This window comes from Haemaphysalis longicornis, unplaced genomic scaffold (genome assembly GCF_048455015.1).
Source record: "Haemaphysalis longicornis isolate Haplotype H1 unplaced genomic scaffold, Haemaphysalis longicornis Haplotype H1 scaffold_8, whole genome shotgun sequence".
NCBI lineage: Eukaryota > Metazoa > Arthropoda > Arachnida > Ixodida > Ixodidae > Haemaphysalis > Haemaphysalis longicornis.
This window is the reverse complement of record NW_027526445.1, coordinates 187,034,903-187,051,113: the sequence shown is the minus strand read 5'-3', so window position 1 is coordinate 187,051,113 and position 16,211 is coordinate 187,034,903. Positions and strand designations below refer to the sequence as shown.

General features: G+C 47.2%; 1 protein-coding gene across 4 annotated transcripts in view; it reads left to right on the top strand.

Annotated features, from left to right (window-relative positions):
* The first annotated feature begins 4,808 nt into the window (after window positions 1-4,808).
* The window catches only part of LOC144149557 (uncharacterized), a 28,461-nt gene continuing 17,058 nt past the window's right edge, over window positions 4,809-16,211 (top strand). For all 4 annotated transcript variants that reach the window (XM_077681191.1, XM_077681190.1, XM_077681189.1 and 1 more), the window contains exons 1-2: window positions 4,809-4,947; window positions 15,867-16,048. Coding sequence is in view for 2 of the 4 variants with exons in the window: in XM_077681190.1 (XP_077537316.1) it covers window positions 16,018-16,048 (31 nt within the window). In the remaining 2 variants the exon portion in view is untranslated. The remainder of the gene's footprint in view (window positions 4,948-15,866; window positions 16,049-16,211) is intronic.

Genomic DNA, 16,211 nt, shown 5'->3' with positions numbered 1-16,211 from the left:
TGCGCCTTCGCACACCACGCACAACACGCACGCAAAAGAAGAACAGCGCGCACGTACCACAAGAACTTTGAAGGTAACAATTCCAAGCGCTCGCGATGGTCATCTCCGAGAGAAACAGTGATCTCCGAAAGGTGCGGGACAACTCGCCAAAAGCAGCAACAGCAGCAAAATGCAAAAGAAGGAGGAGGCCGCCAGCGCCTTCGTTCCCTCTTCCCTTTCCCGAGACGACATCGGGGGAAGACAGACCCAGAGAGAGAGAAAACAAAACTCTTTTTCGGCAAGCCGGAAAACGTACGCAGCCGCAAAAAAAAAAAAAAAAAAAAAAAAAAAAGGACGTGCGCAGTCGGGGCATCCCTACCTCGCACTGTCACATTTTCCGAGCGTCCGGGCTTGTGTGCCTAGAGAGATTTAGCATACCGGGCTCCGTCCGCTAACGCTACGGCGGCCGGTAGCGGGGCCCGACTGGGCAAGCGCAAATTCGTTCCGGTAGGGGGGATTAGTTTTGCGAGCCAGCCTTCGCCATGCCCGCGCATTCCTCTATATCCTCCTCAACCTCAATCGGGGGTGCAGCAACCGCCGAAGAGCACCTTCCAGCTAGCGCGGCGTTCAATATAACCAATGTCGGAAAAAATGCGGTTCGATATAGAAGTACGAATTCCTATATTTTTACACAGAATTTTCAAGGGGATAATTTATGAGTTCGATATAGACAATAATTCGATATACCCGTGTTCGATATATCCGTGTTCGACTGTAGTACCCGTCTGCAGTAGCCGGGAACGCCGCCAATAGAGCTTATTCACGCCTAAAGGGAGTGACGGAACGCTGCCTTGGAGATGGCATTGCAATTCCCACACAGGGTTCAAGTACTCCGCTTCGAAAGCAGCAAATAAATCCCACGGGGAGTGTTTCGCCTCTCGTTCGGCCGCCACGCGCTACTCCTCGGAAGAGTCGCCCAATGCTTCCAAAGGGAGTGAAATATGGGACAAAAGTTTTTACTCCTAGACAGAGTGCCCAGCACTCCTCGAGTTCTTAGAGTGCATATCAAAGAAGATTGTAATGTAGAACTGTTTGTGAATGAAGGCATTTTTATGTAGGATTCCAGTGTAACAAGTAAATCGTTGGTGGAGCGCCTCGCCCTGAAGCCTGCCTGGCAGCTCTCGAGAAGACCATTGCACTCCAGAAAGTACAATCGTCTTCTCGAAAAGCTTCCACAGGCAGCTCGTCCGGGCAAAGGGTCGATATCTAGCGGGAAAAGAACGGTCCTTACCCTCTCTCAGGAAAGCTACAACTCTAGGCTCCCTCCAAGAGTTAAGGTGCCCCGAAAGCCATATCTTGTTAAGTGGAGGAATGTTAGAAGGTGCACGCACATGTCTGAGTGTAGGTGCTGTTTCATATATGTGTGTCTCGGCCTGGAGCTGAGGGTTTACAAGTGCTTAGAGCGGCCCTCAGGTCATGAAGTGAAAATTCGGCGTTATAAGAGGCGGTTGACTTGTCGTTATCAAGTAGACTTATTTTCAGTCGATTTTGTGTGTTTAATGAAAGTGTTCCTGTAGTGTGCTGAACTGGACACGTGTTGGAAGTGCTGTGCGGGTGTTTTAGCCTGGTCTTCCAGTGTGTCCTCTGTTGTACTTATCAGGGCAGGTTGTGTTTGTTGTCCTTTGAGTTGGTGTATTCGTGTCCATACTTTTCGTGCTTCTATGTAAGAGTTCATTGATGTTATGAATGAACGCCAATTATCTAGTTTTGCTTCATGGCGCACACGTTTTCTGAACGCCGTTGCCCTTTTGATTAAATGACTGTAGGTTTTAACGCGCCGATGTAACGCAGGCGATGACGCGCGCCGTAGTGGAGGGCTACGGAGTAATTTTGACCCCCTGGGGGTCTTTAACGTGTGCCTAAATCTCGTACACACCGGCGTTTTTGCTTTTCGCCTCCATCAGAAAAGCGGCCGCCGCGGCCGGGAATCAAACTTGCGTCCTCGTGCTCAGCAGCACAACGCCTTAGCCACTGCGCCAGAACGGCGGGTCCTTTGCCCTTTTGAACAAAAGGAGGTTGAACAAATGGACCAGGCCCCCTGGACTTGGCACCCATTCGTGTGCCCTTTTTTTTTGAGCCACTACCGCCGAAGGTGTCGGGTGCGCCACTAGTGGCACGAGCGGTGCCGCGCGGCTGGGAGACGATGCGGGACCCCCGTGTCCGTCTCCTCCGCAGCTTCCAGTGGAAGCAGGGAGGGCGACGAAACAGGGGCCGGAATGGCATCGGTCCCAACAGTGGCTGTTGCCACCACAGCTGTTGCTGGCTCAGCAAGCGCTGTGGTGACGGGTTGGACTGCCTGAGGCAACCATGCTGGACCAGGGCAGTCTCGCTGAACTGAGTCCCTGTGGAAACCAGACGCCGCTCCACACCTGGGCAAGCTGCGCCGGCGTACTCCCCCCTCCCCCCCGAGGAAGAAAGAGGCGAACCAAGTCTAGGTGGTGTTGGCGAACCCCTCTTCGCGTATCTGCAGAAGGTGATGTTTTCGGTGACTTTGATGTTTGCGATTTTCTTTTCGAGTTTGAATCTCTCGCCTTCTCGCGAATACGCGCCGTGCGGTCCTTGGCAGTTCACGCAAAGCAATTGATTGGAGGGGCAGTTATCGCTGGGATGACCTTGTGCGCACTTTGCACATGTTAGTTGGCCCCGACATGAGTTGGTACCGTGCCCGTACCGCTGGAACTTGTAACAGCGCCGCTGATTCGGGATATACGCTCGGACGGAGCCTGGATGAATCTTGCGTTAATATGATCTGGAGGAGTTGGACGTTCGAATGACAGGGTGATGTGTTAGGTAGGTTTTCCTTGTCATCTCGTCTTATGAAAATCCGCCTTACTGCTGTCACACCCTGATTTCACAGGCATTCTAGAAGATCGGTTTCCGTCTCGTTTGCCAGATCTGGCTCGGAGATCACGCCCTGCGAGCTGTTCAGGCTGCGGTGGGGCGTCACGTTGGTTACCAGAGTGGCAATGCAGTTTTGGCTAAGAAGTTTGGTGGCCTGAAGCTCGGTGGGGACTTCTACTAAACCTTCACCGGTTCGTTGTTTCTTGTCTTTGTATGACGGTCCGATTAGACATTTAAGACATTTGGTAACGACGAACACGTATTGTGACGTGACAGGCTTTTCTTTTTCAAGAGACTTAATGAAAACGAAACGTGAGTAGTTGCCAGGTTTGGAAACAGATATACTAGGAAGTGGAGGAAATGTTTATTCGGTGCAGCCCTTTTTCAGGGATCGATCGTGTTTGGGTTTGGGTTTAAAAAATACCATATGCTATAGTATAAAAGCAGCCGACGGGAGTACTTTCTTCGTTAGCTTTACCCTGATAGCTGAAGAGGTTCCGGAGCTCCCTGCCTGGTAAACAGACAGGGAGCCCAACTGCCGGTGCTTGACCTGGGCTCCGACTGCCAGCGTTTTTAGGTTTTTGCTCTTCACCTTAAAACTCGCAGCCACGGTAGACAATAGCGTGAGTAGGGGGGCTCGCGGTCCGTGGTGTCACCAATACAGTCAATACCAACACCGTCACCTGCGCGGGTTATGTTACCATTAGAAGCCAACATTAGTTGCATACATGCTGGAGCGGACGTGAGGACGACGCGATGTGAGCGAGTTGGAAATCATAGTTACGAGCCATCCAGGCAGTAGCCCTGTGGAACCTGAACAATGGATTTGTTGAGGACGGTTGACAATCGTCCGCTCTGCTGCCAGCGTGGTGAAGCTGATCATGTGTAGTGCCGGTCCCTACCGTATGCTTGGGCTCAGGGCCGTACCCTGAGGGGGGGTTTGGGGGTTCAAACCCCTCCCGAAATCTTTTCCAGGCAGCACGTAAGCAATACTTACTGCTGCTTTGAGCAAAACTACCCCCTTCCCAAAATCCATAACCCCCCCCCCCCCCCCCGAAAAACATTTCTGGCTACGGCCATGCTTGGGCTTCGTGTGTTCCGTCCCCACGATCCACGCCCAATGTATGGCCAGCAGTCTCGACAAATCGGGAACTACCTTCAACGCTCGTCATGGTGGCGCGAGGAGCACCTTTGACACTCCACCACGCCGAGCGAGGAATATTTTGACGCCCGTCCTTGCTGCAACCTTCTACATTTCGAGGACCTTGCGTGCCGTGCCCTCATCGCCATGCCTCAGCTCTTCAACGATCTCGCCATGAGAGCTACTTTCCTCTTTCTTAGAGGGAAAACGAACACCCGCAACCCCATGCCGTGGTATGGTTAGAAGTAGGTTAGAAGTGCAGCTACAAGCTGCGCGCCGGGAACGTCAGCAGACGACCTTCTCGATGCCAGCGGCCGACTACACACGGGCGCCATTTCTGCATCTTTTCTTCCCTTTTTCTGTTTGCTGCCTAGCACGAAGATCACATCACGACAACTATCAGAGAAAGACGAAGAACGGTAAACTTCATGTGGAAAACCATGTGGAAAACAGTATTAAAAACTATGTTAAAAATAGAGTGTACTAGAAGGATAGTTAAAAACTACCGCGCTGGATTTGGCTACGGGTGGCAGGCGACGGCATCCGCTCAAGTCGTTACTAGCAACTAGAAGCGGCTAACGCCATTCGTTAAAACAACTATTTCTCACAACGTTTTCTTTCACAAAAAAAAACATTTTGAACCCTTTTAAGACGTTTTTCTTTCCATAAAAAATTTCTAAAATATGAGCGCATTTCTCTTTTTGGTCATTATCACCATCATGCCTAACACATTTAATGCCTTCGCTTTTTGGCGTGCAGCACAAACCAGCCAAATATTATGAGCCAAATAATGTCATTCGGTTTTTATTAGCAGTTAATGTCATTTTTGCGTACGTGTGGCACGGGTAGAACGCTTTGTAGAATCGTGATTGAAGACAGTGCGCGCGTGACCAAATGGGGATGACGGAGACGAAGTGCCAATACTGGTGAGCAAAACATGAAGCGACTGACTGCCAATATCGCAGCCAAAGCGAGAAAATGTGACCACTGAGATGGTTAGAGCGTTAGAGTGGTATAGAGCGGCAAGCTGGCATAGAGTTTCATACTAATATACACTAGAGGGGACACTGGCGCTAGTGTCTATGCGAGCCGTTGATCGTCTGCTTCAACCCCCATGAGGGCGGCCATGCCAGATAGACGTGTGATTTTCGAACTTGGCTTGACTATGCCAACATCTTGACTTGACTCGAAATATCTTTTTTAAATTGAAAAGCTACAACTAATGTTTATTACAGTATAAATTATTAGTCGCATAAACAACTTGTACTATACGTTAAGTTTTAATTAAGGTTTAGAAGTACTCTTTTATAAGAGGGAAAGTGATTTGTGAACGGCATACGCGGCTGAGTTTAGCGGAGCCGGTGATTCGGCGGCGAAGCGTATTTTTTCTCGTTTTTTTTTTTTTTTTGCTTGCGAGTCGGCGGTCATGGTCAGCGGTGGCATCGGTGGCATGTGTCTGCTGAAGGGCCGCTGCACAGCGTTAAATTTCGTTCTGGAAGACTACGAGTAGCGGAGCGACGCGTCATATAACCCCAAGTAAGTATACACGGTTGTTGTTCATTTCCACTCATAAGTGTAATTGTTGTCGCCTTACCCGACGTGCGGTCGGCATGCTGACAAAATCGTGAAAGGACGCTGAGTAACAGCTGATCGTTTGCTTTGGTGCCTTAAACAAGCCATAACGGCCAACTCGACCACGGAACTCGACCATATCACCTCTGTTCGTCGCTAACACGCAGACGATGTTTTATTGACCGGATGGTTAATCGGGTTCTTTCTTTGTTGTACTATTCGTGTATTCTTGATGTCTTGACGCACTGTAGAGCTGTTTCTGTGAGCAAATGTTAATTTTATATGTTGAGAGCGACAAACGTAGGAAACAGGGTATCTTATCAGGCCACACAGCGAAAAAATTCTCGTACTTCATTCGTGTTAACCTTCCAGAAGACGGCCTCGTCTTGCTAAGAGCGGCAGGCATGCAGGGCGTTCTGGAGCAGTGGGCTGCATTTTACGGGAGTTCCTAATTTTGTGAAAATTCCCGTGTAGAATGTTTCTATTAGATGACCAATAACGCGCACTGATATATCTAAGCACCGTGTGTGTACATTACACGCCCACAAGTACCAATCATCACCTGTCTAACCGAGGTCTCACGCCCAGATATAACCAGGTACGCGTGTGAAATTGAAGGCTCTCTATTTTTTCCAGTGCCTCTATACAAGCGTGCCGAAGCGCAGGAACAGTTTGAAATTACGTGCGAAGGTGTCAAACAGCGTAAATGTTGCTGATCAGACGGTGCTTGCCTAAATAGCAACTAAATAGTGCCTCTGGGGTACCATTTCCATAATACACAAGCTGCCTTCATGCATTCGTTGTTCCGTAGCTGTTCCACAATAAGTTCAAAACATTTACTCATTTTGTGTGGTTGTTCAGTCTTGAATAATCCAACTGCTAAAGTCATGTCTTGTTAAAGCACGACCTCTGAAAACATTGTTGGCGTCCTGTGAGTTTATTGTATGTGCCTTCTCTTTGGTTTAAGTAATGACTTCAGTGTCAACACGGCAGCGCGCAGCTGATCGTAACTGTGTGTTTTTATGAGAAAGCCAGAGTCATTGAATATGTTATGTTGCTGGAACCCTTTTTGTAAATAAGCATGCTGGTGTGCTGGATTTTAAGAGTACATACTTGTGCTCTAAATATCTGTACAAAAGCCTTGCAAAACCTTCAATGATGCCATCCATTTCGATACAGGTCCCAGCTGTGTCAGCAGTGCAAGGAGCAGACCAGCAGGCAACACAAGAAGCTGCACCAGGCATGCAACCAGTTTCCAAGTCAGGGTCATTGGATGGATCATCAGCAGCACAAGACAAGGCAGGCATGCCGCCAAGCTGCCAAAAACACAAAAATACTAGCAAGGGCCACTGTTGAAAAAGCAAAAGGGCTTGGGGAGAGGTTGATTGCAGCCTACGATATGTAAATAGTAAAAACAATCCTGTACATTCAGCTGCACAATAAAGAGAAAAACAAGTGGTGAGGAAAGTGCCTTGTAGTGCATGGAAGATGTTCTTTGAATCTTGCTTGTTAGGCACTCAAGATTCGAACTATTTTTCTCGGGTGCAAAAAAATTAGTTGTTCAAAACCATCCATTGTATGCATAAATGTGACTTATAGCAGTGGCTTCATTTGCGATAGCCTTGGCACAGCATGAAACCAACTTCATTTAACTACCATGAGCAGCCATTTGAAGACTTGTGTACGTGCTTATTGAACTGAAAGAATGAAGTGGAAGTATTCTGCGTGGTATTTTAGCCCACTGTGTTCCAAAGTGGTATTCACTTGAGGGACCCTGCTGAGGAGGACTGTGTGTGGTGCCAATGACTGTGAGAGAGCTGGCACGTCCTCACTGCCCATGTAAACCTCTATTGAAGCCAGGTTCTATTGTGCACCTTTCACAAACTTTTTTGTGACGCCGCCACCTCCTCCAGCAACATATTCATGAAGGTGTGACGTAGGGGATCAGCTTTCACCACGTGAATGTCAGTTAAAACTTACATTATACGTTGTGGCTGCAGTTTTTTGTTTATGCACCATTGATGTCTGCCCAAACAATGGATTGAAAAATGTTAAGCTGCTCTTTCCCATCTTGCACTGTCAGTATGGCTCAAAAGGTTCTGATCAGTGGGGTAGAAGGCTGCCTCACCTACTTCTGGCTGTTATCAAGTTGCAGATTGTATCCACCCACTGCTGTTCACTGTGGCTGTATATTGTCATGCCGAGTGTACGCTGTTTTAAGACCCTTGTTTTGTTCGTTGATCAGATATTGTTGCCCTGCTTCTACTGTGCTGGCAGATGCTGATCGAAACACTTCTGCTCTAGGGTTTTTTTTTTTCTAGCTAAGCTTTTCTAGGGTTCCTTTCAAGCAATCTTTTTACCGTAACCTAACGTCGTATTTGTTCACCACTTACAGTAACCATTTTGTTGATTCCTGCATAAAGCAGCCTGCGTACATCAGTATGCTGGTTGCGAAAATGGCAATGCTGGTAGGTAGCTACAAACTAAATCCTGGTACCAATATGTTCACATTGGCTCTTGGATGGGACAATAAATACATTGATGCGACATGCTTATGCCTTCACTCATTTTCACTGCATAGTTTGCATGTTTGCTGTTCACCAGCCTTCAAAATTTCAAAACAACTTCCTCAAGGTAAGCTTGCACTCTTGCTTTTGTTGTATTAAGCAATGCTGGCTCTTGGATGGGACAATAAATACATTGATGCGACATGCTTATGTCTTCACTCATTTTCGCTGCATAGTTTGCATGTTTGCTGTTTACCAGCCTTCAAAAGTTCAAAACAACTTCCTCAAGGTAAGCTTGCACTCTTGCTTTTGATGTACTAAGCAATGCTGTGCTTTTTTTATTAGTGTTACAAAGTATGACTGTGGTGAGGGCTTTTTTATAAATGAGTGAAACGGAATTCTGCACTTTGCTGTTGGCACAATAAATTCACACAGTACTCGCTTAGTGCAGTCGCCAACTTTTTCTCTGTGCTCAATATGCCTGTCTCCAGGCGCTGAGCCAGGGTTCCACTAACGCAAACAGTTGCTACAGCAACACCTGCCACTGGATGGGGAGCACTGTGACCAATGTAGAATCACAGCGACTTCATTGAATAGCAAGCATGCATGCCGGTGATCGCCTCATATGGCTTCACCAGTACAACCGGTAAAAGGCTTGTCTATAACACAGCTTTCGTACTCAGCCCTATCCTGCCCCGCCGGTGGGGGATTTCAATAAAACTACTGCGGAATTCTGAAGTCTTAGCCCTTAACTTTTGCCTCCGACATGTTTGGAACGAGTATGTTTCGGCAGTTTTCGGATGTAGCTGGTTGAAGTTGAAATCGCTGTTATAGACAAGCGATTTACCGACTGCACATAGCTATGTAAGCCATAGTTTATGGCCCAAAAGTACTGGTAGGCCCCAGGCAATCATTTGGCCACGTTCTGTTGCAATAGGTAAAGCCATTCTACCGTTGCAGAGGTACGTTTTCTTCCCCTGTCTGATACTGCACTGCATATACAGAGTATTCATTTAATTACATTGTTTTTACCTTCAGCTTCAAACACCCCATATGCGTCCATGGTTGCGGGCGGTCACAGCGATTGCGCGTGAGCCTTGGTTACACCGGTGAATACACGCAGCTGATTAGCAACGGAAAGGGACGGTGTCGGCTGTGTTGTGCTTGCGGGAACAGCCTAGCAGACGACGGTTGCACTGGCGGAATCGTCCTATGCAAGCGGCCTACCCTCACTTGTTTCGCCGCTTTCTCCCACGATAAGGTGCCGACCCACCCGCTGGTGGACGCTCCCGCAACATTAAAAAAAAAAAATCACCGGCTGTGCACACATACTTACTGCTGATAAAAGATTTTTATTTGTCTTCGGCGCTACCGTGCTCGTGACGTTAAAATCGCAAGCGTAGTCATGAACGTGGCTAGGATGGAACGCACTACCCGGCGCGGAGTGCTTCCCGTATCCATTCATTCCAGCCGTGCAGTATTTGCGCACTGCAGCCGCTGGAATCAAACGCCAACAGCAATTCTGCCCCGGAATGACCCACCGACGCTTTCGACGCCGAAACCGAAACTGACGGAGCGGAAAAGTACGAAGCCTAGTACATATAACAATCGTCAAGCCTCAAGTTAAGCCAAGTTCGAAAATCACGAGTCTACGTCACACAATCAGCTCCATGGGGGTTGAACGATTGCAGCGCCAGTGTCCCCTCTAGTTTCATTAGTATGAAACTCTATGCAAGCTGGAGCATGGCCGGCACACAGGCGGGTAAAGCTGGCTCAAAAATGTGTCTAAACACGGATGCCGCCATGATGCCACGCTGTAGTTGCCAGATCAGTAGTTGAAGATATGGCTAACAATTTTTCTTGAAAATGAGGCACAAATTTAGGGCCCTAAGCTAAAATTAGGCAACTTTTATGGCGATAACTGAGTTTAGTTACGAGGTTGTATGCTTTTTATTAGTTTTCTTGAAATATTCATGCTTGACGAACAAAAATAAATGAAATTACAAACAAAAAGAAGACGTCGGGATGAGGCGCCAAATTCAGTTTCGGTATATTGTGAGGAGCGTCAGTCGTGTGGGGCTAATTTACAAAGGTTCACTCTAACACGCCTTAGTGTCTGATGTGTCACTTCGTTGCTTGCGAAGACAAGCTTGCGAAGACTGCCGACGATACGGAATAAAGCCGCCGCCACCTATCTTCAAGGACACCTTTTTGATGCTTTGCATGACACATTTCTTAAATTCGGTGGATCAGCGACGTTGTTTAACTACATATACTTGCACTTCTGCTCTCATATGGCCCATGTATATACCTGCACAGAGGAGGTGGAGGAGGAGTAAACTTCGTTCATGTGAGATGGGCACCCGTGTGGTAGGGCGTTAAGAAAAATTATTCTGTCCTTCCCTGGGTGCCTTCGCCAATGAACGGAAACGGCCACTTCTGTTCAAGCCCAATTATCAGGACCACCCCGCCTAGAGGCGGTTTTGCCTGAAATGCCTGCGGGTTCGGCCGGAAATCTGTCTGTCAACAGAAACCGCCTACGAAGTATGTTGAGGTAACACACATATGCACTTTCTTGGGTCGCGATGGGACCGTCATGTATTTTGTGCAAGGCGAAGTCGACGAAGGATATACGTCTCTCTTGAAAAGTAAATTAATTTGAGTGCACCTATAAATTGTTATTGCCGCTCATTAGTTCAATCATAGTGGTTAATTTTGAAACAGCTGCCAAACATAACTATAGCAGGTGAATCAGACTGCCTAGCATGAGACTATCAATCGCTAATATAGAGTATTCAACAGGGTGGCAAGTTGGGCGAGTTGGTGCTGATTCATCTCGAAAACAGGCGCGGAAAGACGTAGACTAAGAAGAGAAATACACAGGACGACGCGCTTCTTCCTGTGTCGTCCTGTGTATTTCTCTTCTTAGTCTACGTCTTTCCGCGCCTGTTTCGAGATATAGAGTATTCAGACACTTAATGTCCATTGCATGTGGCAGTCATTAAGAAAGCGGACAATAAATTGAACTCTCAATTTGCGACAGTTACATCTGCACGTATCGGTTCAGCCAGTGCCATCTGGAGACGTTCTTCAGCTGCATACACTAGATAAAAGGAAGGAATGCGATATGCGAATGCGATACGCGATAGAACGAAGGAATTCGATATGTGTAGCACAGCCTTCTCATTTATGCCAACATCAAACCGGTGGCCACAAAGGTGCACACCAGACCTTGTAGAATTTCCACGCTTCCATTTTAGCGTGCTCACAGCAACAAGGATGATGACGAAGTTGCATTACCGAAGCTGGGTTCCAGTAATGCTGTAGTTGATTATGAAAGTTCTGGCTAATGCTCATTCAGATTGTGGTCATCAGCATTCTTATTTTCATCAAAAATAATGGGCCATTCTAATGCCATCAGTCCATGTATCAGAAGCAAAAATAAACACAGAAAAAGCAAGAGGGTCATATGTACAAGCAATTCTTATCCAACAAATTTTATTTCACCACCAGTAATACCATCAGACCTCTAGGGAAGTTTGTGATAGTAAGGGCACGGCTAAGATGACCTAATGTGCGACTTCAAAGAAAGGAAGAAACTGTAGAAGAAAGCTAGGGAGGTTAACCAAGGAAAGAAGAAGAAGAACTGTCCAGCTGGCTGTGCTACATGTGGAAATGGGAACAGTAAACTTGAAAGGAAAGGACTGGCATAAAATAAAGGATAAAAAATTCGGGAGAAAAAAAAAACATGGCGAGGAAATGGCCAGTACAAAGACAGCACCATGGGCGAAAAAAAGATAGGCATAAAAGAAGCGGGCAAAATGTCAAAATGGGCAAACGAAGGATGCTGCATGCTGGTAACACCCCTACAGCACCTGTGACTGTTTTTCTCTCTTAATCACTGCAATCTGCTTCTTCAAGGCAAGAACTGATTTGGATACTTCAGCTCCATCTTGTCTAAAACCACTGAAATATGTCTGATTTTCTGTGTACATAATGTAAATAGGGTACATAATTTCTAATTTTTTAAAATTTCTCCTGAAGTGTCTGCTCCTTTGTGGAAGCTTTCGTGACTGCCTCGTAGAATTGCATTTGAATTGTTAATTTTTTGCTCTTTTATGCTGCCTCTGCTTGTATTTGTTTATTTCGTTCTTCTCCTCTTCTCCAGTGCTTAGGTTTTTTATCATGAAACTGTTTTTTCTTCAAAAAGGTTTTTTGGCTTTTAACCCTGTGTGTTTATTGGCTTTAAACCTGCCATAGCTTTGCTGGAAATAGTTAGTTCCTCACACAATTTTTCTCTTTCTTTATTCTGGAAGAGGGGGCATGAAATTTTAAAAGGTAAAGAGCCCTGCAGCGACTAATGAACACTTGCACTACTTTCTTTGTAGTTGGAAGTACTGAAAGCTATAGTTCCACAAACCCAGAATGGAAATGCGCGTTCTACATGATATCTTCTAGTCTCTGGTTTTTTTTTGTTTAAGCTGCTATTAAATAGAATTATTGCGACCTAATGTAACCTGACAACATTAATCATGTACCTTGTGTGACGTCCCAAGCATACAATCAATGACAAATCCTCTAAGCGTACCTAGAAAAACAGAAAATCTCGAGAGTTTCTTGATGCACATAACCAAGTAATATTAGGCTTGGGTATTTCAAGGTTATTGAATCTAAGCTAATGCAAGGGCCACCACCTAAAAGCATTTCAACTGGAGAAAAAAGTTGACACACGTGCTGCAGGGGCCTCGTAGACAGGCACAGGAACAGGCACAGAAAGCATGTTTGTTTAGGATAAAGTGCAGTCACAAATACGATATCCATTTACATGCATTTCTTGGAAGTGTTGTCCAGTTCGAACTTCCATTCGCTAGAAAAGCAAGTAGTTGTAAAGAGCACCTCAATAGATTGCGAAAACAATCAGCTGACGCATACAGGGGTGGGGGGGGGAGGCGTGTGAAACATGTTAAAATAGCCCTGTACAGACGGGACAACAAAGAAAAGACTACACAGGACTAGCGCTGCATATCAACTGAACTCTTTTAGCACACACAAAATGATATATACAGAAACAGCGCATGCGCGAATACAGGGGAAGCCACCAGGAAAAAAAATCGGGAAAAAAGCAATCAGGGGGAAGTGATTTCTTTTTAAAGGAAGCAGGAAAATAACTGGACTGGGGATATTGTTAAGCTCTCATGGGAGCTCACCTGCATTTAACACAGTCCGGAAGCGGGAATAGTTGGTGAAATAGGATAGGAGAAAGAAAAGTAAAGATTAGAAAGGTGAGGAAAGAGTAGAGAAGAGTAGTTCCACTGTGGTCGATTCCGTCGCACACAACACACCACGAACACTGTTGGCTGGCGTAATGCTGCGTCCGGGAGACGAGAAACCTCGAAGGGAACCGTGAAGCGCGGACGCGAGCATGGTGCGACGAAGAGCAAAGTCTGCGGCGGTCCCGACCGCTTTGGAGACGGGTACGGAGCTGGCACTCGACCGCCCACACAAGCAAAGCGAAAGCCAGGCGACGTCCAACGGCCCGCGCGCGCAACGGGCCGCCGAAATGAAGCCCCTCCGAAGCACAGGAACACGAAAAAACACGTCCGCTCAACTCCGAAGCGACGACCGAACTCCCCTGACGCACCCGCAAAAGCTACCTCTCCGAGCGTACGAAGTACCCGCTAATCTAGGCGCTACCCTTCTCAGTTGCGTAGAATACAAAACTGCACCTAACGCGGCAGCATGGCACAAAAGTTCGCTACCTACCACGTGAAAAACTTCACACAATGTTTCTGCACAGCAAAGTTTTCACGGCGCACTCACAGCAACGGTGGCTGCGTGGCTGCCATGATGGAATGCGTTGGTTACTAGGTGAATACCGACTACTGCCGCCAACTCTAGTAGGCAAAAAGGCAGCGGGCAACGCTGTGAGGGTGGCATCATGTCAGCGCCCGGGTGTAGCACGGTTTCAATGCACGGGCTGGCCGGGCAGCTTTTGCTCTAGAGTCAGTAGTATTAACTCTATGCCGGCACATTAGGCTGAACCTCAAGTTTCTGAAGAAGGGGGACCTTGCTGATTTTACTTTGTTCAGTGCGATTATAACGTCTGGTATGGCTCTTATTAAGGAGTCGGGCAAGATCAGCGTCTTTGCTGTGCTGCCACAAATTCCCTCGATTACGAGTTGAGATTTTTTAATCAGTTCCGGCTCATTGGTGGCGCACTGTAAAGGGCTAACCACATGGAACGATTTTTCCAGCGACGCGACAAGCGACTCGACTATGATCCGAAGAGAGAGAGAACAATTTTATTTTGTGCCCGGTGGGAAAAGGAAGAGGTTGGAGATCCTCCTCGAAGTCGCTCGCCGAAGCAACCACACAGCTCGAGCGACTGAGGACGGCGATTGCCGCACTGCGCATAGTAACGCGCTTTGTACGCTGGTTGTTTACAAACATTTTTTTTTGTTCATTTGTCATAAAAACATGACTAAAAAGTATTTCGCCATTGTACCTAGCTTTTTGCACTTCATTGCATCTCTAAAACTGGTTTGGGTATGCATAGCGCGCGCTTTTCCTTCTGCGCCTCGTCTCTCGGCTCCAACATGAACGCCGTGAAGAATTCGCTTTCTTGACGTTGTTTTTGCCACACGGGTCTCACCCAGTGTGTGCGGGAGCCTACTTGCTTCTGCTTCAGCATGTACACAAGCTTTGCCACGCAAAGCTTTCTTTGCCACGCAAAGCTTTCTTTGCCACTCCATCGCAAACACTGTCTGCACGGATTTTGCGCGCGCGCCAAATCTCCCCTCCTGTTCTCTTCCAAAACCGGAGGTTGCGTGCTGAAGTAGGGGCTCTCCTATTGCCTAGTCGCTGAGGCCACTTCCGGGAGGCGAGCGACTGTTTCTGGCGACCCAGAACCGAGCGCTTTGATGAGCGGCTTTGTCCGCGGCGAAAAGTAGTTCATCGCTAGTCGCGTCGCTCCCCAAGTCGCTTGCAAAATCGCTCCATGTGGTTAGCGCTTAACAGTCGCAAGCAACTGAAGCAGCGATGGTTGCAAGCAACAAGTGTTATGTTGTGGGTATATTGACTGTTAAAGTGTTCATCTTCAGATATCAATCATTAGTCCCGGACGAACTGCGAACTGTCTAATAGACATGAAGCGGTGCTCGATTTTTTTTTTATCGCGCATTCCCGTGCATTTTCCGAGACCTCCAATTTGAGGGCAGTCCTCGAATTGCAGTATTAGCCCAAACGCATTGCAAAGACAACCACAGTAGGGAGAAGAGGAATGATTAATTAGAGTGTGTCTTTCAAATAACCTGTAATCAAGCTAAAGAAAAGTAGAAGTAGAGTGACGTCCAGTGAATCTGAAATTGTCAAGACAAAAAAGCAGTTGATGCCTGTAGTAGAAAGCAAAGAGCAAAAGAGGAGCGTGCGTGCCACAAAAGGGTGAGTGTCATACTGCTTGGACAAGTGATCCAGATCTTGCTTGGTCCAAGAAGTTTGAAGTGGCCGGGACCGCCGTGAATGTCGCAGTAGAATGCTAGATGCATGTGTGTGTTGTGTCGTGCACGACTATCTCAGCCACACTGAACCCATCTTCTCATTGCTCTGGTTATTTTCTTTTGGTGCAAACTTTTTCTTGACTGATTCTTGCTCACTGCTGCCGATTCTCTTCCCAGTGCTTGATGAGGAGACCTTCTCTCATCGGAGAGACGGAACATCCCTTCGTGCAGTCTTTTCCTTTTAGTGACCACATCCATCCATTCACGCAGATCGTTCCTGGCAGTGGGCCGGGAGCATCAAAGACGAGAAGTTGCTGGGCCACGAAGCGACCCCGGCTTGACGTCAACACGCTTGGTGAACTCTTCAACCGGTGAACACTCCAAGCGCCCGTTTCCAACAAATCACGGTGTTGGCAGCAGGATGTTCAGTGCATTTGCCAAAGCATTTAATGGTGAGGATGTCTATTTTAGCACCTACTATTTATAGGGAGCCATGCGGCAAGAATATACAGTAGGGGAAACGGTCCATTGCGACTGGCGCGGGAGAGCGACCTGAAAATGTCACAATGGAAAACCAACACAGATTACCGGGCTTCGTAGCTGTGACAGTGAAGG